The sequence below is a fragment of the Solea solea genome, chromosome 12 (assembly GCF_958295425.1).
Source record: "Solea solea chromosome 12, fSolSol10.1, whole genome shotgun sequence".
NCBI classification, from domain to species: Eukaryota; Metazoa; Chordata; class Actinopteri; order Pleuronectiformes; family Soleidae; genus Solea; species Solea solea.
In genome coordinates, this window is record NC_081145.1 from 19,548,491 (window position 1) to 19,570,880 (window position 22,390).

The 22,390-nt window shown below is 43.1% G+C and overlaps 1 protein-coding gene across 7 annotated transcripts in view; it reads right to left on the bottom strand.

Moving 5' to 3' along the window:
* LOC131469629 (unconventional myosin-IXAa-like) overlaps nucleotides 1-22,390 on the bottom strand; it is a 120,377-nt gene that overhangs the window by 69,821 nt on the left and 28,166 nt on the right. For all 7 annotated transcript variants that reach the window (XM_058644811.1, XM_058644808.1, XM_058644810.1 and 4 more), the window contains exon 2: nucleotides 18,843-19,812. In XM_058644811.1, the coding sequence (XP_058500794.1) occupies nucleotides 18,843-19,745 (903 nt within the window). In that variant the 5' untranslated portion in view covers nucleotides 19,746-19,812. The remainder of the gene's footprint in view (nucleotides 1-18,842; nucleotides 19,813-22,390) is intronic.

The following is a 22,390-nucleotide window of genomic DNA, read 5'->3' on the forward strand; positions in this document are numbered from 1 at the left end:
GGTTAATGTTAAGGTTTGGCATTAATTGTTATGGTTATGGTTAAGGTTAATGGTACCTGTCTTGGTATGGTTTTCCATTAGTATAGTAGACTATAGTACCTCCTCAACATGAGTCGTCATATTCGTTTTATAGGCGGCACACACAAACTAGTGACTAGTTTTTGGGTGTAGTGAATCATTAGAATCAGTTAAATAAAAAGACTCAGTACTTCCTGCATGACCGGAGCACAGACAGAGGGGGTTGTGATGCGGCTCACTGTTCACGATCACAGGCTTTCAGCAGTGCCGTCGCTAAACACACCAGATTAACACATTTTCAGGATTTTTGAGTCCTTTTAACTGATCTACAGTTCAGCATTGCTCAGTTTGATTCTTGGACGAGATGAGCCATACAGTACTGGAAAAGCACCATTAATGAATGGAAGTTAATGCAGCGTCCTCACAAGAAGAGCTGCACAAACCTGTGTGTGTGTGTGTGCCAAACTGGTGCAGCTGTTTGCAGGTGGGGTGTGTGTGTGTGTATTTCAAAGCGCCTGCAAAGACAAATATACACCCGACAACACACATTAAGACGCCTTATCGACCCAGTAATCATCTTTGGTTCAATCCAGGGCTCCAACACACCACACTACAGCTTCTCCACAGTTGGCAGATCCCGGACATTTCTGGGAGTGTACTCCGAGCTGGCAGTGAGCCTGTAATGCAGCACGGTGTGATTGACAGGAAACGTAACTAAGCATGTGAGTTGGTGTGGGAAAATCCCACGACTGAGTGTGCTGAAGTGTTAATCCTTTCTACAGGCTGCTGTGAGTGTGCTGCTGCGGTGGCAGATGATTAATTTAGTAGTGAGTTTGGGTGGGAGAGGTGTGTGTGTGCGTGTGTGTGCCTGTAGTGTGAGCACATACAGTACTGTGTTTGTGTACAGTATGCTCGGCCCGTGCATGAGTGTTTGTGCACGCAGAAGCAAAAGCGGGAGTCTCCACAGTGACTGAGGAGACTGTATGAGAGCCGTTACTGCAGGAATATAAATAAAGCATGAATGCCTACAGATGTGAATGGATAGTAGACAGTATTTACATGCAACACGGGGAGAAACTATAATTCCTTATGAATTTTTTATTTATAAAAAGAATCAAAGTAAATTTAACATCTAAGTGAATGAATAATGGCATTTAAAGCAAAAAGTCATAAGTGTTTACTCTTTGTCTAGTGGGGGTTTCGCAGAGACACTGGATACACAGGCATTTCCTCTCTCTCATCTTCTTTTCCTCCTCCACTACACTTTTACTTTATTCAGTTCACATGCCTCATTTAGCTTGTTGCTGCCCCCCCTCCCACAATCAGCTGTGTAATCTCCAATTTACAAAAAATAAAAGTGAGTTTAGATGTTTATGCATCATCATTGTTGGGGTCAGAAATTCAACATGTCTAGGAATTAGGGCTGCAACTAACGACCATTTTCATAATTGATTGATCAGTCTATAATTGTTTTCGATTAATTGAGTAATTGTTTGGTCTATAATATGGTTTCATTTCAATTCAGTCAGTGCATAAGAAGTGAAAACGATAAATCAGGCAAGAAATAACGGGACACTTTTACAACGTGACATGATGCACAAACAAGCAACACAATCTGTTGTTGAAAAAGAGAATAATGACTGACAGTGAAGGTTCGAAACTTCATTTCACAAACCTCCCCGAATCCCATCACTCTGTTGTAACCATTCTAACAGCAGCACCGAGGTGACTGGAGAGGAACTATTTCTCACACATAGACAGCGACATCATGAAACACATTTTCCACCCTGTGAGATGTGTAACTGAGAGCACGACGGGCTCTCTTTACTCTACACAGCTGCTCTTAGCTTATCATTTTCTCTCCCTCCAGTCTGGTGATTGCTCAGATGAACAAGTGCGTTCGAGTCGGCGAGGCCAACATTGTGTCCTTCCAACAAAAACTCTAAAGTTGGAAAATAAGGGAGCTGGACTGGAATCAGAAAATGGGTTGGGGAAAAGCACTGATAAGGGCATGATAAATATGAAGTTCACTCTAGGGAGAGACGTTTGTATGATGTGAGCGGGTGTGCGTCCAATATTTTGACAGATCTAATGACGGTGAACACGACAAAGCTGTTTTTAATTACAAACCTGGGAGCTTTTTTTATTAAAAGGAAGCTTTGGCTTTGTTACAGCTGAAATGTAGCGTTACAGTTTAACAGGGTGGACAATCTGGAGATGATTGATACGGAGGAGCATGTGGCTGCTGCATTAGGTTTCTGGTCGCCAAAAGGTTGGATGAGGAGAACTGTGGCCAATGGCTGGCTGCTGGTTTGATTCCCTGAGGTATTAGGCCTTGTTTAGACTGCAGCCCAAAATCCTGTGTATCTGATCGTCCTGACCAACTGTCCACATTATATATAACAAGTGATGAGATCTGATCACACTGCGTGTGTCCGTATTGACACTGTCTAGTCTAGTCTTCCACATGGATTTCTATAGTTATAGGCCAGATACGATACGGTGTCAACAAGAGGGGCTTTTATTCTGAAAAAAAACCCAACAAAAAACAAAAAGAAACAAAAAACGGACGCTTAATGTTGTATCAGTGTTTGACTTCCTATCTCGTTCGTGTTGAATTGAAGAGCTGACGGAACAACGATGGAAGTGGTACATGATGCAAATGGAGTCAGTGGAAGCTTAAGATTCATTCAGTGGAATCCAGGAGTGAAGACACTTTGAAATCCTGTCTGAGTGACCAAGGCATTCAGACTGAAACTGATATGTAAAAATCCATTCAGAATTGCATGTGGTTTGAATCAGCTTTGGAAAAATCGGATCTCGTGTTTTTTAGCTGTTCAGACTGCCAAAAAAAATCAAAATAGATACAAATCTGGATTCAGGCTGAACAATTAATTGGAATTTTATCAAAATCACAATGTGGTCTTCTGCAATTTTCAAACTGCAGGAAGCGCAATATTTCTTAAAGCCAAAATGTGTGTCAAATTACCTTTTTAGATTATTGTCCTGACCTTTACACATCATGGTCTGCAGACTGAAGAAAAAAAATCATCTTTGTTTCTCACAGATCTGCACAAATATCACACACTAATGATTTTAAATATGTTATTCAAATGAAAATGAGAATAATGATGTAAAAATGACCATTCCCCCTCAATTTCAGTACAGCATTTAGATATTTAGGCAAAATTGTTCAGACCTAATCTGGATATGCATAAAAATCTAATTTGGGCTACAGTCTAAACAAGACCTTAGTATCTTGGGAACTTTCACCGACATGATGCCCTTGAGCAAGACATTTGTCACATCCATTTATTTAGCGACAGTCTTTGTAAGAGCTCCAGTTGCACCTGTGTTACTGGGATGCAGGGAGGGGGCCGATGATGCGGGGAACTCATCTGACAAAAAAAATAAAACAGGCTCAAGCAAACACGCAAGAGCACATTCTTGATTCACTTTGTAACATGAATGCCATATTTCTGCTCTTTAGCTCACGACTTATGAACAGCGTTTATATACCATGATTTATACAATAACTTCTGAAACGCAGTAAAATACGCAGATCTGAGAGTGAGGCTGGACTTTCTCGATCCTATTCATTGAAAGCGCTCCAGATCCTATTGAGCTAATCAAGGGTATCAGCCACAATGAGTGCAGTTCCCTCCGCTGAGTCATTGCAAAATTCATTGTTTTTGCAGTCGATTACAGTCATTTAGTCGCACTGGATCATCACATTTTTAGCACAACAGCAGTCTCTGGTTCTTCGCAGTTTGGGGAGGGAAAATAAAGAAATGGTATTGGATTGATATCAAAAGCTGAAATAGACACAGTATTATATATTATTATCACTGTTACTGGACAGTATTATCGAAATGATGATCCCCCAGTGTAATGATAACAGAGAAATGACACACGCTCGTATCCGTGGCCTATAATTACGTCTCGCTTTCACTGTATTATTCTCTCTGCAAGCAGATTTTATAGAAAAATGACACCAGAAAAAACTGTGCATCATTACTCGTGTATACTGTGATACTAGGGAAGCTGCTTTTTTTAACACTGGCCTAGGATCAGAATCAAAGTTGAATGTGTGCATCCCAGTGTCACGGTGCTGGTGTGGAGAAAACATTATCGTGAAAGCCTAAACACCAGGCTTGGCAGCTTTAGTCGAGCATCTTTCCGTATTCAGGTCAAACCTTTCTGGAGGCGAGCTCACTCTCGCTCTGGTGAAATATATATGAATGAAGAGGACGAAAGCAGTGGTTTATGGCTTTTTGGTGGCCAGCATTTCCACTTTCCAGTTTGTCCAAAAACACAGAGAGTGGCCTCAATGATCATTAATCAGTTAAATGCCAGCATGGGAGCCAAAATGGCAGGAGTCGTGTGGAATTTATGGTCCAATCTCTGCGCTCAGAGACGGGGTTTTGTGTTACTGAGGTGCCAGGGAAACGGAGAGGAAGTTGAATTACTGCACTGCACTAGTGAATCTGGCAGACTAATTCAGTAAGAGAGCGCAGTGTTTCCTCCTGTCACATCTGTGTCTGTTGGGGAAGGACACATCAGAGGGAGACGAGTGTGCGATTTCCTCTTTGTGTCCCAAATTAGTATCCCTTTTGTTGTTCTTTCCTCTTTTATAAACTCTGGTTTATTTCTTTCTTCCCTGGGCCTCTTTCGGCCCGCCTCACACTTTTGACGTCCACACCATGCTTCCCCATCACTCACTCCTCCCTCTCTCCATCTCCTTGTGTCTCCCCCTCTGACTTCACATGTTTCAGACTTCGGGACGGTGCTCGGACTATTTTTACATCGGGCGGCAGCCGCCGACGCCGCAAGAGATGCACGGCACCGATGTGAACATTACAGCGGGCCACTGGAGCCACATGTAATCCCAAAAACAAACTCACATACACTAGACGCTCACACACACTCACACACACACACACAAACACACACAGAGTCCCAAAACCCAAATCAAACTGACAGTGTTCATTTAGAGTGAATACGACAATTATGACAAAAAAAAAAGGCAAAGCCACCACAGGCTTATCCAAACGTGTGTTTATCCCAACACTCTAAACAAGCATGTATATTATGTATATAGTGAAGAGCACATTCCATGACACTGGATGAATAAACTGCATAATCTGACAGTGTAATGTAACTAACTCTCTTAAACATGTGACCGAGTGTCGCACCAGCTGGTTCAGACAGGAACAGACTCAGATCCCTAACAGTGCATTACATTTGGCGCCAGCAATTTGCCAACAATTCATTTATTTTTTTTTAAACTTGAATAAGCTGAAACACCCAAGTATTAATTGCAGTCTATAGCTGGACCATCAGGACGCGGCCCTTTGGCATGAAGCAGAGATTGTTTAGAGTTTACTGGGAGGAAGCGATAAATAGCACAGACTGCAGCAGACGTGGCCTATTAAACAACCTTAAAAGGATTCCTGTGGAAGCAGAGAGCTCCAAGGGCTCTCAGACACACTTTCCTCGTGCCTTTTGTTTACAAGGTGAACAAGCTGCTGGAAAGGTGAGGGGGTGAGGGGGTGAGGGGGTGACTGCGTGACAGCAGAACTGCGTTTGCCCCAGGACGAAGAGTTTGTGAAGCCCGGTTTCATATGTGAGGAAAGCAGAAATTACTCAGTCTCGTGTCTATTTTACTAAACCCATGAAACTGGGGCGATGAGAATGAAAAGGACTCTCCAGCACTGCGTTGCTTAAATGAGGATTTCATGGTCCTCTCATCTCAGACAAGATAAAGGCTGTGGAGGCAGGGAGCTGCTGCAACAGAGCACTTTCATCTTCTCTCTACAGGACTGGTGCCTCACGGAGGAGACACAGTGAGAGGCTGCAGTGATACAACAGAACCAGGACACTGGTGCTGTGCACCACACCCACCACTCCCAGCGGGTATAACATCTCACTGAGGACAGAAGCGGAGTAATGTGAGCGCACGGCTGTAGACCAGAGACCAGAGGAAGCCGATCCAACACTCGTCTCATACTGGTCACAATCCCTGGATCAGATATCAGAGAAGAACAAGGTGAGATCTGATACGATACGACCCATAATGTCACTTAAATGCTTCGCTAAGCAAAAGGTGTGCAAAGCTTTTACATATAAATGAACGCCTGTTACATTCAAGCCATTGTGGAACGAGTTCAAACAAAATGCCGATTAAAGCCTCTCTCTCTGTATGACGCTCTGTCCTCTCAGTGTAGCAGCACTGTGTTTTCATGTCGCACGGCATCATTCCCAGCCTGAGTTTGACGTCATGACTGACGGAGGCAACGTGGAAGCTCAACAGCTATGTAGATCAAAAAATCATGAATAAAATACATGAACATTCTGCATTTATGAAAAATAATTATTGTGGTGGGTTGAGGGTTTAAGCCTTACTTTGGTCATAAACAACAAAGACTTCCTCATGAGGGCAACAGAAGCTCCACATTGGAGCTTTGACTTCTTATTGGGAGGTGTAGAGGCAGATGAAAGAGTATCCTGATCACTGAGGTTGAAAGAGAAAAATCACAACACTTGATCTTTGATTGAAACTTGTCCAAAGCTTTGTCAAGTGTTTGGGATTTAACTTTCTCCAGACTCCAACACATGGCTCTATATATGAACAACCTACTGTGTTGTTATGGCAGTGGTAGCATCAGTCAACATGTGCTGCTGTGCTCTATCAAATGAAATGAAACTTAACAGAGGAGGTGATCAGATGATCGAACAGAATGAAGAAGGAGTGCTGCACAGTATGATGACAAAATTATATAACTAACACTGTGGCTTCAAAACTGCTGAAAGAATTATCAAATAGACATATAGACCTGCACCTTATTCACTACAGGATATTATGTTTTTTTCATTTTTCAGTATTTACCACATGATGGGGGCGTGCGGGTAAGTGACTCACGTAAAGAAAACGTTTCATCCGAACAGGTCTTCAAATAAGAATAATAATAAGAGCAAGAATACAGTGTACTTTACTTTAGTTGCTTTGTCAGGTGGGTTCAGCGCAGCCTTGTGTTTGAATTATGTACAAACACACGTATACATCGGGCACGACAAAAACCTATTGGAACATGTCTTAACTTTAACCAGGCACTCCCTCCCTCAGGAGCGGGACACTGTCAAAGGCACATCTGCACCGTTCATCCCATCTTTCATGCATTCATTCATTCATTCATCTTCATTTGATTATTTTACAGAGGTGGGAGGCCTGCAGACCTGTTGAAACCTGACGGACAAGGCTTTGTGTCCATTGTGCTTCAATGAGTAATGTTGTTTCTCTCACAAGCGCAAGGTACACGGTACAAAGAGAGCGGGACTGGTATTGCGCTGAATCCAGATCTACAGACGCACAGATGCAGAAATCACATAATGATGATAATAAGAATCAGATGACAACCTTTGTATATGAAGCTATAATATATTATACACTTCCTATTAAAGAAAGAATCCTTACAAAATGAATCTCTATGAGGATTCTTTTATTCTAACGCTGAATGTTTAGGACCATGTGAAAAATGTGTCTGTCAGAGTGAAATGAGCATTGACGGCTTAATGAGAAGGGTGTGTTTGATATGTGTTACAGTGAGAGGAGTTTTTCATGTTAATGTGGGATTGGGGACTTTTCATTGTTAGATGTATTTGTTTTTTTATATGTTGTCTATGGTTTTACTGCTGGCTGTGAACCTTATTGCCTCTCAGAGATAAGAAAGAACCCGTGAACCTTGAACTCTGTGATCTCGATACACAGATTCTGCAGAATCTGTTGGCTGGTTTTCGTCTCTAGTTTATTTGAGCAACCTTTGTTGCTCCCGGGTAAATTCTCCATGTGGAGACCCAAAAATCCAAACACATTCATATTTGTTGTCTACACAGGAAGCCCACTAAAAATACTGGCCTTTGCCTTAAGAGGGTAATTCTAAGCCAGACAGGATGACAGACAGACAGATTCTGAGATTGAGATGCCTGAACCAGAAACCAAGCAGCACTTTTTGTAGCAAGTGACAGAGATTTATCTCTCGAAAAGCAACGTTTAAACGGATAAACCCACTGAGTTGTAATTACTGCAGGTGATAAGTGAATATAAACGAGTAGGACTTTAGCTGCACGGTTCAACACAGCAGGGGGTGTGTCCACAAAGACGGAGCAGCCGCAAGAAAGAACATCCTTGTTAAAGGACTTCACTCAAGTACGACAGAAGAGTTTACAGCAGGAGGCTTCGCTGTGTTCAGCACACTGACAGATTTTGCACAACGGACACCACGGATCATGGAGGTTCAGGAGGTTAGGGAAATAGAATCTATATTGAAAGTGAGAACTTTAATCTTGGAATTCAGACTGATTTTTTATCTCAACACTCAAAAGCATTTTAAGGAAATGTTTTCTTCAATTTCAACATATGATGCACACCAGTTTGAAAAATGCCATTTCATGTCACCTCTCATGTTTGGTCTGCTGCGTGCGCTGATGTTTGGTCTGGTGTTTGCGTCACCGTGCACTTTGCTCATGAACAAAAACTGCCAATTATTCTGAGGCAAACCGTCTCCGCAATCTCACAAACAAGAGCTGCATTTGCTTTCTTTGCAAACCTAAAATAACTCCTCCAGGGGTGGATCACAACCACAGACTGAAGAGCGAAAAGGTAATGAGTAACATGCCGGTCCTCGGAAAGGAGATCATAAAACAGATGGAAGTCTGAACAACATGGAAAACTTTCATTTCAAATGGTCTTGAAGAATAAAAAAAGGATGGAAAATACAGATTCCCCTCATTTTTTAACAACGCTTAATTAGATTACAATCCAGTCTAACTAAGGCTCCTAATGGGTGTAATCTCATCTGGATCTGATCACTGTGACACCACATAAGCAGGCTCAGATTGAATTAGGCCCGTTCGGACTATCAATTTCCTTTGACTCAATCTAGTGCAGTCATGTCGAGTCCTGAAGAAATGAGAGAAGATATGAAACGTGGCGTCCTCTTCTACTATCACAGCTTCAGATGTAGCCTGAGAGAAAAGCCCGACTTTATTTAATACGCACAGAATAGAAAAATGTAGATGAACATGCTTTTACTGTATTTAAATACAGGGCTAACCATTCTGGATGCACTGCTTTCTACAAGTTAAATTTCAGAGCACACACACACACACACAGTATGTCAGCGTCTTTGTGTTTCAGTTCATATAAAAAGCTGAAATGACACACATGTGAGACACAAAGGCCTGGATAAGAATCAGAGGGTGTGCAGCATCTGGACTCCCAGTCTGGGAGATCATTTACTGTAGTTTTCACCTCATGCTGCATGCAGTGGTTCTGACACTGCAGTCATCAGTCTATGAATCCTATAATCGTAAATTGATTGAGAGAAATTTATCAAGCAAGGCTTTAGATCAGGGGTCTCAAACTCAAATGACCTTGAGGACTCCATGCATCGCGTCTGGCCAGTAGGGGGCCAGAAAAAAAGAAGCAACTATTCAGTAGGGGTGAGTTATATGAGCTATTCCATCATGATATTGCAGTAAAAGAATAGAAGTAGTAGTAAAATATGAACGATATTTCACAAAATTTCAAAATAAAAGTGTCTGTGTTCATATGGAACAATATGTAGTTCACAATAAAAGTGTATTTATGATTCCAAATGTATGTATTACACAAAAAAAACTTATAAGTAAGTCAAATTGATTGAGTGGCCGCGGGTTTGAGACCTTGATTTAGGGTTGTTGTTTTTTTAAATAAATGAACAAATAAACGAACAAACATGATTGAAAAACTGAGATGTACTTTTTTTAAATGTATACATTCTATACCAAAACCAAATGATTCATCAAACAAATCTGAAATTTGAAAAATCACAAATTAACAAGTTAAGACAAACTGCAGAAACCAAACTTGGCCACCGATTTCAGGTTGAACGTTGCCCAGGTCAACTACATGACCACAGGGCATTTGAGTCCACCATGTGCAGCTGTCCGCAGGGATGAATGCACACTGTACTACTGAGCTGTACTGAGTTTTCATGACTTGGGAAAGTGGAAGAGTTCCAGAGTAAGACGGAGTGAGAAAGAGATTGGGATAATCTAGCGAACAGATGTGTGAGAGTGCATGGAGGAGCCCAAAGGACATGCCCTCATACAGGGGTGAAAGCACTAACAGGAACATGGAGGACCTTGAGGTGGACTACGTGATTGTGAAAGCCAGGATTTAATATAGCTCTGGAAACACAATGCCAAAACCAGTCTGCAGAGGAAGAAGCATGAGAACACAAAAGTAGGACAAAAAAAAAAATGGAACTCTGCAAAAAGATGAATGAAAAGCTCATGTGACCATTCACTGAGCGAGGCACGCCCTCACGCACAGGACCACAATGTAAAGTGCTTTGCAGTAAAAAGCAGCCTGTCCTCAGCAGAGACCAGTCCTAATGACAGAGAGCTTTTGGATGTCTCATTGTGATTTAAAGAGCGAGGACACTCTCCGTGCTGCTGTGGGTGAATGTCTCCAGTTCCCCTGCAGCTGACTGAGAACACGTTCTGACAGGCTCTCCTGCTCACACACACACACACACACACACACACTAGTGCAGAGCAGCGTTGTCCTTATTCAAGCGGGAATAAAAGCAGTTACCCTACAATACAGTCATGCCTTGAGCGGAGGTGCCGTAATACGCCCTTCCTTTTGCCAAACCACAAGCTTCGTCACAGGCATTATGGATTTCAATTGGCCTGTCAGGTTCAGTGGGTTCACCCACAGCAGCAGCCGTGGTACTGTAACTGTACAGTAAGTATGTCCATATGCACGGGCTTCATGGAGCTTAAAGCTTTGAAAGGAGTAGCCGTCTCCAATCCCAGGCTCTGTTGTGCTGGCTAAAGATACCTGCTGCTCCTCGAGCCCTCACACACTCAGACACACACTTAACAAATACACAGACCTCTGTACACACACATGCACACACACACTTTTAAAACAAGGGGGTCGAGGCACTACCTGGAGCCATCTATCAGCCACAGGAGACAGGTCGTCTCCCCGAGGGCCTGGTTAAGAGCAGGGGGGACATCTGGATGGGAACCATCTGGTAAAGGGGGGGGAGGTCTACTCGGCTACTTCTGCAGTAGGCTTGTAGGGCTTGTAGCCACACTATCAGAACAAAGACAGGCTGTAAGTCGGGTCCCTGTGGCCCTGCAGGAGCCCTCAGTTTGGCTGCCCCCAGACTCTGCACCACACAGCCGGGGTCAGACCTTTGAGAGGATTTGATGCACAAATGCATGATCCCAGTGCCTTGTCCAGGTCAAGGACAAGCTTTTAAGGCCTTTAGGGTCTTTGCACACCAGACACTTTTTGGGTGATGTATTCACATGTTAATAATGTTTTTCCAGGGACAACATTGTACTTATTCATGTACTAATGTATGTACTATTATGTACTTATTCATAAAAGCTGGTACTGTTTGACCTTCCTATAAAAAACGTCTGAGAATGGAAAAGTTTATTCTTCTGAACTTATTTCCTTTTTTTTATCTTCATTCAGTAAAATGTCTGGGTACCAGCTGACCGTCGCTGGATGTAGGCTTCACCCGTTTCATCACACAAAGCAATTTCCTTTTGTTATTTATTCGCCTCATCGTGTCGCACTTGATATGAATAATGAGGGTGTGTTGAAATTCACCTTCATATTATTTCCAAAAGCTTTGACTTCCAACAACAAGAACTTCAGCACAACATGAGGACTTTGAGCGAATCCTAGGATGGAATCAAACATAAAATAATGCCAAGGATTTTCAGGGCACTCATCTGCATTCTAGCTTCTATCAAATGTAAGCCAGGAAAAAAAAAAAAAACAGAACATTTGGCAACAAGACTTTGAAACAACTGCAGCCAAAGTGTCTATCACCGTCTGAGTGATGTAAAAGTGTCCTTGAATGAGACAAGACACTGAATTTATTGAACGGGTCGATATCCAACATTTGCATGTAAATAAGCTTCCAATGCAGATCTCGACAAGCCCGGAAAATGCCTTTTTTGCGTTTGCTTTTAATTTATGAGTCTGTGCGGAAATCTGTCCAACTTAAATGAGAGACAAGGACGAGGTTAATGTGCCTTTTCTTTCTAACTCATTCTTCCATGACAATTTAATTGCTTTCCTTTGTTATGGCGATCCAGCACAGAGTCAGGTATCTTATATATAAATGGCATATGGAGCTTATCTCTTTCATACCAACACGTTCGGCCTGGTGATGATCCCAGCAGAGGGTCTTTGATGAGACAGCTGAAGAAGCAGATTATTGTGCATTACTTGATGTCACGTCTGCGCTGCCTTTCAGATTAGCAGTTACATCCCTTTTAAATAAACACACGACTTAAGCTAATGTGGTGTCTGAAAATCTCCCCGTCACTCACGGAAAGAAAACTTCCGTGTGACAAGGCAAATGTTGACGAGCTAGTTTGAGGGTTTTCCCTCATTCAGTAACTGCTGACAGAAACTTGGAACACACGGCACTGAAATCCTGTGGGAAAATTCAATAATCAATCAACGCACAAACATTCTGCACGCTCTAACATTCACGTGACATTCGCAGCACAATTAAAGACTCACATTGTCAGTGCGATACTGAATAATGAAACAGTGAAATCATTTTCATACTTCAACTCGTGCACATATTTAGTCTTTAGAAACAAAATAGGCTGCAGAGTGGAGTCAGATCAGATGACTGCACAACAAAGACCAGAGCGCCAGACAAAACCGGCGACAGAAGCCAAGTCCTCCCCATCCGTGTGCCAGCTGTCTTCCCATCAGAACCGTCCTACTGTACAGTCATATCTCTGCTGTCACCTGCCTCTAATGGCGGCTCACATTACACACGACTGCAGCGAGTGACCATCTGCAACGTGTTATTAAAGGCATTTCGATGACAACAAATGATTCCTGTGGGCCAGCGGAGCACCCAGAGGACTGTTAGATGATACCGCAGGCATGATGTAATGCTGATGGCCACCGTTGCCTTGTGACTGCACTGCTGTGTTTCTGAGAAGCGCCGCGCGGTGGTCCAGTGGCTACAGGCGCAGCTCTGTGGCCAGCAGGTCACAAGACAGATGCCTGCAGCCGCCGCCGTGGCTCATCCGGAGCCGATGATCATCAATCAAGACAATAAAGCTCTGTGTGCTCCATCATGGTGAGTCAGCTAAATGTTCGCCATAGTTCAATGGAAAGAAAGACTGTGGTATAGCACACATGCACACGCACACGCACACACACATGCACACACACACACACACACGCACACACAAGCACACACCCAAGTTGCCAGAATCACATGATGCGATTGTACATTTTTGTACCACAGAAGCATGTGAGCTCATGTTTCTAAACCATAATTATATCACTTGGTTACATGTCAACAAATGTACATATATCTGTGATGGTGTTTTAAGAGCTTGTGATGCTTTTGTGCATGAGCGCGACGACAACTACACATTTGATAAATTACATACAGCAACAAATCCTTATCTCTAACCTTAAGCAGTTCATACCTGACCCTAAGCTTAAGCTTAATCAGGGGCCTCAGAGCTGATGATCTCATAAGGATAGATTGTGAGGCAGGAGTCAGATGGACATGACAGAGTTATCAATCTCCCTACATACGTATGAACCAATTTTCTCAGTTTAAACTCAATTCCATTTTCACTGCACGGCTCTAAAACTTCCAGTAACTTTCCTCCTCCACTTTCAGAGTGCACCGACTGAAATGGTCTCCAAATCTAATGGGAAACAGCGATCGTGGAACGAGAAGCAGCTGAGCATGTTGGTGCAGCGAGACAAAAAGCAGGCCACGTACTGACAGAAAAGAAAGACAATTTAAAGTATAAACAGCAATTCAGAAATGATTAGTAAAAGCCTGTGGACACAGATGGATATCAAACAGTGTGTAATCTGATATATTATTGATGTTTTTTTATTATTATTAGTCAGAAAATAAAAAAGGCAGGCGTACACTGAGATAATGAGGAGATGGAAAAGATCTGTCAGTACGTTTACGTGCACAGTTTAATCCAGCTAAGGCCGTAGTCTGACTGCGACAGGCTGTATAGTTCCGGGTCAAAGAGCGGGGAAGAAATTTCGGTGCATGCATAGACCAAGTTGAGACTCCAAGACGACATAGCGTATACATGCAGGAGGAATCGGACTATGAATCGCATTATCCAGGCATGTTAGTCCGACTAAAACTATAGCTCGATTTTAGTCGAACTATGGGGTTTACCTGACATTAAGATAAATGATTGTCTTAGTCTGACTAAAATTGGACTTGCACGTAAAGTGTTCTTCTCTTGCAGGAGTAACCGTCCTCACCGGGTCAAATAATGACCTCTGCCTAGACTGCTGTTGACCTTGCACTCAACATTAACTCAATTTGACATGCAGCACTGAAGGCCATACACCGCTCAGCTGGATCCATCACAGAGGAAGGAAGAGGAGAAAGGAGAGGTCCAGAGGTGAAGAAGCATTTGCATCTCGTTGCAAAGCCTCAGACTCAATTTTTTTTTTTTTTTTTTTTTTAACCTTCAAACTCACTAAAAGCATGTTGTTTTTCATTTCAACCAAGAAAATTAATCTTTGCCTGTCTGAATGTGCGCTGCTGGTCAACTCACATTTAAATGCTGTCGGTCTAAAGTGGTGAGCTCAAGACAAATGAACTGATTTAAAATATTCATGAAGAAAAAAAAGAAGATATATTTCACAATTCATTTAGCTGCCTGAAAGAAGTAAGCTCCTTACGAGTCCAAGAAGAATGATTCGTCTAAGTCTTCAGGCTCTTATACAAATCCTGTGCCAGTGAGACTGTGCATGTCTTCATTTTTTCAGCCAAAGAAATTAAAGGCAAAGTTCAATGTTTCCAACCCATGTTCTTTGGTAATTTGGTGACTGAAACAAATACAAGCTGACACCAGGTGACAAGATACTAGACGTTCACTTCTGCCAAAGACGTAACATGCTTGTCTATCATAATGTAGTTTGCTTCCCAAATAATTATCATGATCGTGAAGCGAACCGGTTTGATCCCTCTGTGCTTCACAGACGCCGTGTTTGTCGATAAAACAAATCTGGGCTACGACCAAAGACTGTGATTCATTATTCTCTGTGAATCACTACATCAGGGATGCTCAGAGTAATCACATTCTTTTTGCCGTCTCACCAACAGTCATACTATTTACATGTGGTGTGAGCTGCTTTGCTGCATAAGCATCTGATCATAGAAAATGTGCATAGCTGAATACACTCAGCTGGCTAACATTAAGCGAGCTGTACTGCTGAACTGCAGCATGCTGACTGCTTCTTTTAATTAGCAACGGCAGATGTTTTTGTTGAAACCAGAAACATGATGATGACCTAAAATAACCATTTACAGTTATGGATCAGCATTACAGGCACTTTAAAATGACCATGTATTAGATCCATGTAAGTACGGTGTCTTTTAACGTCGCAAATGCCAAGCTTTCAATCATCAGACCTTCATTGGGGCAAAAACTGGGGCATATTCTTTGATTGTTAGTGTAGAGAGTTTCTCAAAATACATTCCTCTTATAGAATATTACCTATATATATACACATTTGAAACAACAGATACCTGATCTTGTTGCTATGTCCACATGCACTTGCTGGAACATATAGTCCGAATACACAGGTTTATAAAGAGTTGCACTCTATATTTGCAAATGTTAAAAAAAAAAAAAGCATATTTACAGGCATTAGTTTAAACAGAGAAAGTATTTTTACACAGTGCAACAAAGGGAATCTGTCAGTTACTATCACACTGGGGAAAGCAGCACATTTGCTGGAATTCCAAAACTTCTTCTCTGATGTATTTATAATCTATCTAAGCAGCCATGCCAACTTCATATTTTCAGCCTGACTCTGCCTCGGGGCAAACATTCAAACATCCACAAAGTCTAAATGCAGTGGTGGCAGCATCTGACAGAAGGGAACGGTTCTGTAATAGGCATTACAACTTGTGGAAACTAAAGTATTCGACTGGTTCAGCTCCGCAGCTTTGTGCCTTGGCAGAGAGTTGCTTCTCATAGAAACATGTGAGACCCTGGGGCATTCACAGCAGCCCATAATACATAGAATGTCTATTATCCAGCTGTTGTGCATGTAATGCAAACAGGGCATTAATGTGGACTTTGTGTTCAGCTGTCGAGGTGAGCTGGGAAAAACTACAGCTCACAGGAAAATAGTTCACGGTAGATGTTTAAGGCCGTTTTCGCACAGTTCCTTGGATAGTCCGCTTCATTTGGGCAGGTGTGAAAGCTCATCCGAACACTGGTGCAGACCAAATAAGCAAACTCTGGCCCGGGTTTCGGTTTGTTTGCATGGAACCCTAGTGCAGTTTGCTTAGAGTGGGAAATGCAAACGGACTATCCAGCGAACCAAAGAGAGGACGTGAGGATAGCTCGCTGCCTAGAGCAGTATGAGAATGGACCAAACCAAATGAAGGTGTGAAATTCCCCGCCAAATCAAGTCCCCCCCAGGACTATCCTGGTGTGAATGCGCCCTAAATGTGCTGTTGGATGATGGATAGAAAACGATGGAGCTGGAACACTGTTAAGTAATGACTTCTTCAATTATTGCTGCATAAACTGGAATAAGAATTGTTTGGTTTGTAGGACAGTCCCTTTCCACAGCTATTTGTCCATTTACTGTATTAGTATACATATTTTTGCAACTGGCAATTGTGGCTTCCAAAATTGGCAGTTCAATAAAAGTTTTGACGAATGCATGGACTGCACACCACATTTAGATCCACTGCAGAGGTTCAACTCTTAATGTTTCAAATTAATGTGAAGCTACATGCAGAAGATAGTAAAGTTAGCTTAGCACAAAGACTGGTAACAAATGGAAAGAGCAACCTTATGTCCGTTCAAAGAAAACAATATCCACCAACATGCAGCTCCAAAACTGCATGTTCCTTTATTAGCGTGGTAATAATAAATCTCTTTAATAAAGGAAAATTCAAGTCCTCTACTTACATCATAAAACAGCAAACTGCCCTTTATGCATCAACACTGTCAATGTAGAAAATAGACTGTAATGCATACGCTGTACTCTGTGTTATATCGTGTCTCTCTTTGCTTGTTTGTCTCTGTAACATTGAATCTGTTTGTTACACCTTGGTCAGACAAGTGACTGATGGGGAAGTGATCATACGGGACACAATCATACCCCCCCACACACACACCACACACACACCACACAGAACCAAAGGACGATATCTAGTTCCTCAGAATGTAATGTTCCTCTGTCCTCTGTGGCACCTCAGACATCTGACAGGTTCTCAGTAATCACTGTCAAATCATCACCTGCAGAGAAGTGCGACTGGAAACAGACCATGTGTTGGTGCAGGCTCGACCGCAGCGATGTCCTGATGCTACCAGTCAGAGATTCATATGGTATTATATAAAGCAGAAGTCCGCCAACGCTTCTATGTTACCTTGTCTGGCATTTTAAACAAAGAGACCAGAGACCATTTATTCTTTATGTAACAATAGTATAAACATTAAAGCAGCTGCAGTCGCAGGTTTCTTTCCCCCTGGAAGCGGCGAGAGGATCTTGAAAGGTGATTCATGTTTTCCAGATGACACACCATATATCCAACTGTCCGTGCGACAGCCTCATTTGCACTGTACAGACACCCACACGGGACCCACATGGTGTCAACATGCACAGCTGCGCGCTGACGTGACATTCCCATACGTCCTGACAGGAAGCTGTGAACGGCGGGACAAAATGGCAGCCAGAAAACAACAAGTGTTCAGAAGCTCACAGACGCATCAAGCAGTCGAGAGCATTGTGTCCTTGAATCTGACAAAGGTTAAATGGGAAAACGACATTCCCAACCAATCTTCATAATCCATTATTGAATTATAATCCAGGTCGGATTAGGCAGCATTCCATTATTTTTCCCCGCATCAATGCAGATTTTGGACACTACAGAAAAACCCTATTTCTGGGTCACATAATATATACAGTATATAAGGTCATATGTGTTAAATCCAGGGCTAAATATAGGTTTCCCTTCATGTGGACACATTTCCCGTTTCAGAAGGACATTTCTATAATCCACTTCATGCCTAGTCTCATAAAATGACATTCCACTGGCAGAGAAATAGCCTTCTGACTTCTCCTCAGACTCCATCAGGCTTTTGTCACTTCCTCACAACACATGAGTCACATTCAGCTTAGGTTGAGCTCGCGTGCATGCAGCTATACCATATTAGATGACAAGAAACACATGACAACAATAATACAGCAATCACTCCTAAATGAAGGGGGGTGTAGCACTACAGCAAGTCTTCATCTCAAGAAGAACATCTTTGCTGCCAAACAGCTGCCTCAAACTGAACCCAGGAACCCAACTCAGGGTTTACAAGATTAACTTTTGGCCATTTTCCAACAGATGGTCACAGGAACTAACTACACTCAGGAAATAAATCTGGAACTACAGTAAAACTACATCTTAAAAGTTCCCTTCCTGCCCCTTAATTGGGTATTCCTGTTTGCTTGACTGAGAAGTAGGAACTACATTTGTTCCACAGTTAACAAAAGGGTTCCTACAATGAAATACCGCAAGTTCTAGCTCATCATGTGACCTGTGGGGTTTCTCTTTCTTTCTATAACATTGAAAGGTCTCGGCCTTACTATGATAAACGCATTCAAATAATCTATGCTGTGATTTGATTTGAGATTCAGAGGCAATATTCAATCAGTGTTATTACTGGTAGTGTTTCTTGAAATAGTGCAGGTGCCGTTAGTTTCTTACCTCCAACACTGGCCCGGCTCCCAAGATGATCTGCTCCACCCCACTGGCGAACCCCTTCTGACTGAGTGCAGTCAGGTGATGAATAAGGAAATTGGTGCTTTGGGTCTTCCCAGACCCACTTTCACCGGAAATTACAATGCACTGGTTTTTCCTTCGCTGTAGCATGGCATGATATGCCACATCAGCAACAGCATAAATATGAGGCTCCAGCTTCCCCAGTGCGTGGTTGTCGTACAGTTTGACATATTTAGGATTGTAGATTGGCAGGAACTGGAAAGGGTTAATCACAATAAGAATACTCCCAATGTAAGTGTAGATCTTCTCCTGGCGGAAACGTGCGCGAAGGCTTTCCAAAATAGCGCGTTCCGTTAGCTCGGGCAGAGCGCAGAGGTCGGACGGAGGGTTGCTCCCCGCAGGCTGGGGAAGGAAACCCCGCTCCACCATGCGGCGGCGCTCCTCTGTCACTCGCAGCCACATCTGCAAGCTGCCCCCATAATGAATAGATCCATCCAGGTTCTTCTCCCGCAGGAGGAAGCGGTAGTCGTCGCCGCTGCCCAGGCCGCTGCGATTCTCCAGAGCACTGCGCGGCCATAACATCATCCGCTGGACAGGGCAGTCGCCCGGGTTCAGGATCCATTCCTCCCCACCGAACTCCTTCACCTCAGCCAACACATAGCACTTTGTCCGTTCCAGATGCAGCCGGTCAATGAGGCACTCGATGGCTTCAGCAGCTGTGGTGTTCTTGCGGGCACCGACGGGGCAATAGATGGTGCCCTCAGCCAGGGAGCCCGGATAGACGCGCAGGGTGAATTCCTGGTCCTCCAGGCGCCGCCGCATGCTGCCAGTGGCGGTGGCCATGTTGGCGCTGCTGGCGTAGCCGCAGCTGCCATCTTGTAAGCTCATGGTGGCGCAGCAGGTCCCATCAGCACACCGCTCTCTGGGCCCGGAGGACTGACTCAGGACATCCCAACTACAGGAGGACACAGGTGAGAAAGGGGGGAAGAAGGGAGCGGTTAAACATGATGGTGGCAAAGCAGCACAACAACAACAACAACAACAACAACAACAACAACAACAACAAGGGTTCAAAGGAAAAATTCACTTCATGTCATCACAACAGGGACAGAAGAGTCAAGGCAATTTCACGGGTCCCATGACAGAGCACACAACTCAATGGGCTTTCTGTGTGTGATCGTTAAAAGCTAAGCACTGTCACGATCACCACAAAAGAAGAGCATGAGACCAAATCAAATAGACAACAAGTGATAGCTATCCAAAACAATGAGGAACAGTGGCAGCCTTTAGCTCCCTGTGTGTGTGTGTGCACTCATGTGATAATCCAAGGTCTCCAGCCGTGTGCCAAGATTAACAGCTGCCACCTCCCACACAAAAGTGGCTGTAATGAGAGTACAATGGTGTAATTCACCACTTCCCTGTTGATAGTGGACACAGCACTCCATTTTCCCTCCCTTTTTCTTTTTTGACTGACACACTCCGGCGAGTTCCACATACTTCAACGATGGAGATGTCATTTGGGAGAAATACTGAATAAGACGATCATGAGACAGAAATCAAGCGGTGGAAAACGGAGCCTTTGAGTTTTGTCTCACACAAACAATGAGGAATATCCGCAGGTGTATGATTATATATTTTCTTAAATGATGTTTATGAACAGATTGTTTTTATGTTTATAATAACTCAGGGGGTAAGGTGATACAGATAAGTTATAATTACATTTTCCATGTCATTATCTCTGGGTTTTTTTTATAATTTTTATCTGCTTTTTCAAATGTTTAATATAGAGTCTTCACATGAATCTCAGATAACGGACAAATGCAGAGTCTGTGTTTTCTATTCAGTTCTATTTCTTTTCTAACATTGGGAAACAGAGGCTCTGACCTTTGCACCAGAATTGAAGCATAGTGCAACGGTCACAACACAGAAAATGCAAAAACCCTGACAATGACTGACAACGACTAACAATCCCAAACTAAAGAAATCCACAAAGTAACTGACACACACTGTATTTCTACCTGGCTTCACCTGTCTCATGCCGTCTCTTCCTCTTTCTTATTCATCTCTGAAAATGAACTGTCTTCACCTTGTTACATTTCTCTTCCACTCATGACGTTGCATTTTGTTTTCATAGCGGTTTCCTAGGAACCAGAATGCAAGGGCAGGACATGACATCAAAAATAAGGGACCTGAAATTAATGACATTTTCACAATTTCCAACACAATCTGAATGAAAACTAGCCTACCGTTACTCCTAAAATCAAGACTTCCTTTCCCTATGTGGATAATGTCATCAAGAGCTCTCTCAGCACATCTGCACATGCTAAACAGAGACAAGGGAGAAAGAAGAGGATGAGCCAGTCAGTTGTCGTTCGAGCATCCCAGACAGACCCTCCCGCTCCCTCCTGCTGTCTGAGTGATCCTGACCGCTGAAGGAGCACATCAGAGAGAGAGAGAGAGAGAGAGAGAGAGAAAGAGGAGGAGACAGCTGGGTATCTGTATGAAACAAAGGCGTGAACTGTGCAGGATGAAAGAGGAGAAACAGACGCAGATCAGAGAAGAGAAGACTCAACACTCCCTATACACCAGCACCACTGGAACACTAATGAGCTCTTCACATGAGTAAAAGGGCAGAGCGTCACGTCTCTTATGCAAAAACGTAAATGTAAATAGAGCTAGAATCCGCCGCCCATACGTGCAGTCTAACAGTTTCCTTTTGGGTGTTTGTTTCACAAATAAAGAAGCAGAGTACATATTTAAAAAAAGAGCAAATTCTAATGTCTTGTGGACGATTAGAGACGCTGACGCTACTTTCAGGCACGCGCCGAACTCCAGAGAGTCTCTGGCAAATGTTGGGAGAGGCTGTGTTAACGCAAATATTCTCTGAGGTTAGCCATGGGAAGGTATGAGCATCTGATGATGTGATAGCCTTAAGCTTAAGGATCACGGTGTTATTAGATTGTGATTACAGCTCTGAAATGTCACCTCCTTCAGTCCCCATGTGATCGAAAACACAGCTGACTGACGGCTTGTACCAACCTTGAGAGGGAGTGGTTGTGTTACTCAAGACTGCAAAACACATCGCACCTCAAGTGCGCTATTAGAGAAAATTGTAGTGGTTTTTATATCTTGACTATTGACTCTCTTGGCGATCTACTTGATATCTAATCCTGGCACAGGTCAAGAGCTGAGCAAGGTACCCAGCCTCCATTGCTCCCCGGGAACCGATAAGTGCTGCCCACTGCTCCTGTGTCCAGTATGTGTGTGTTCATGACTGGTGTGACAAAAAGGAAGATAACTAAAGGGTGTGTGTGTGCAGTAAAACTAAATCCATTATCAGCCTGCGCACGAGAAGAACCGCTGGAGACTCTCCTGCCAGCTCCCTGGTATAATCTTCAGTTAATATTGCAGTGAGCTCATGAGAGAACACAGCTGGATCCACAGCAAGTAAATGGGCGAGTGTTCTGCTTCCTGCATATTCAAGCCAAGGTCCAGCCCCTCATCTGGATCCGAAGAAGATCCTCCTGCTGCTG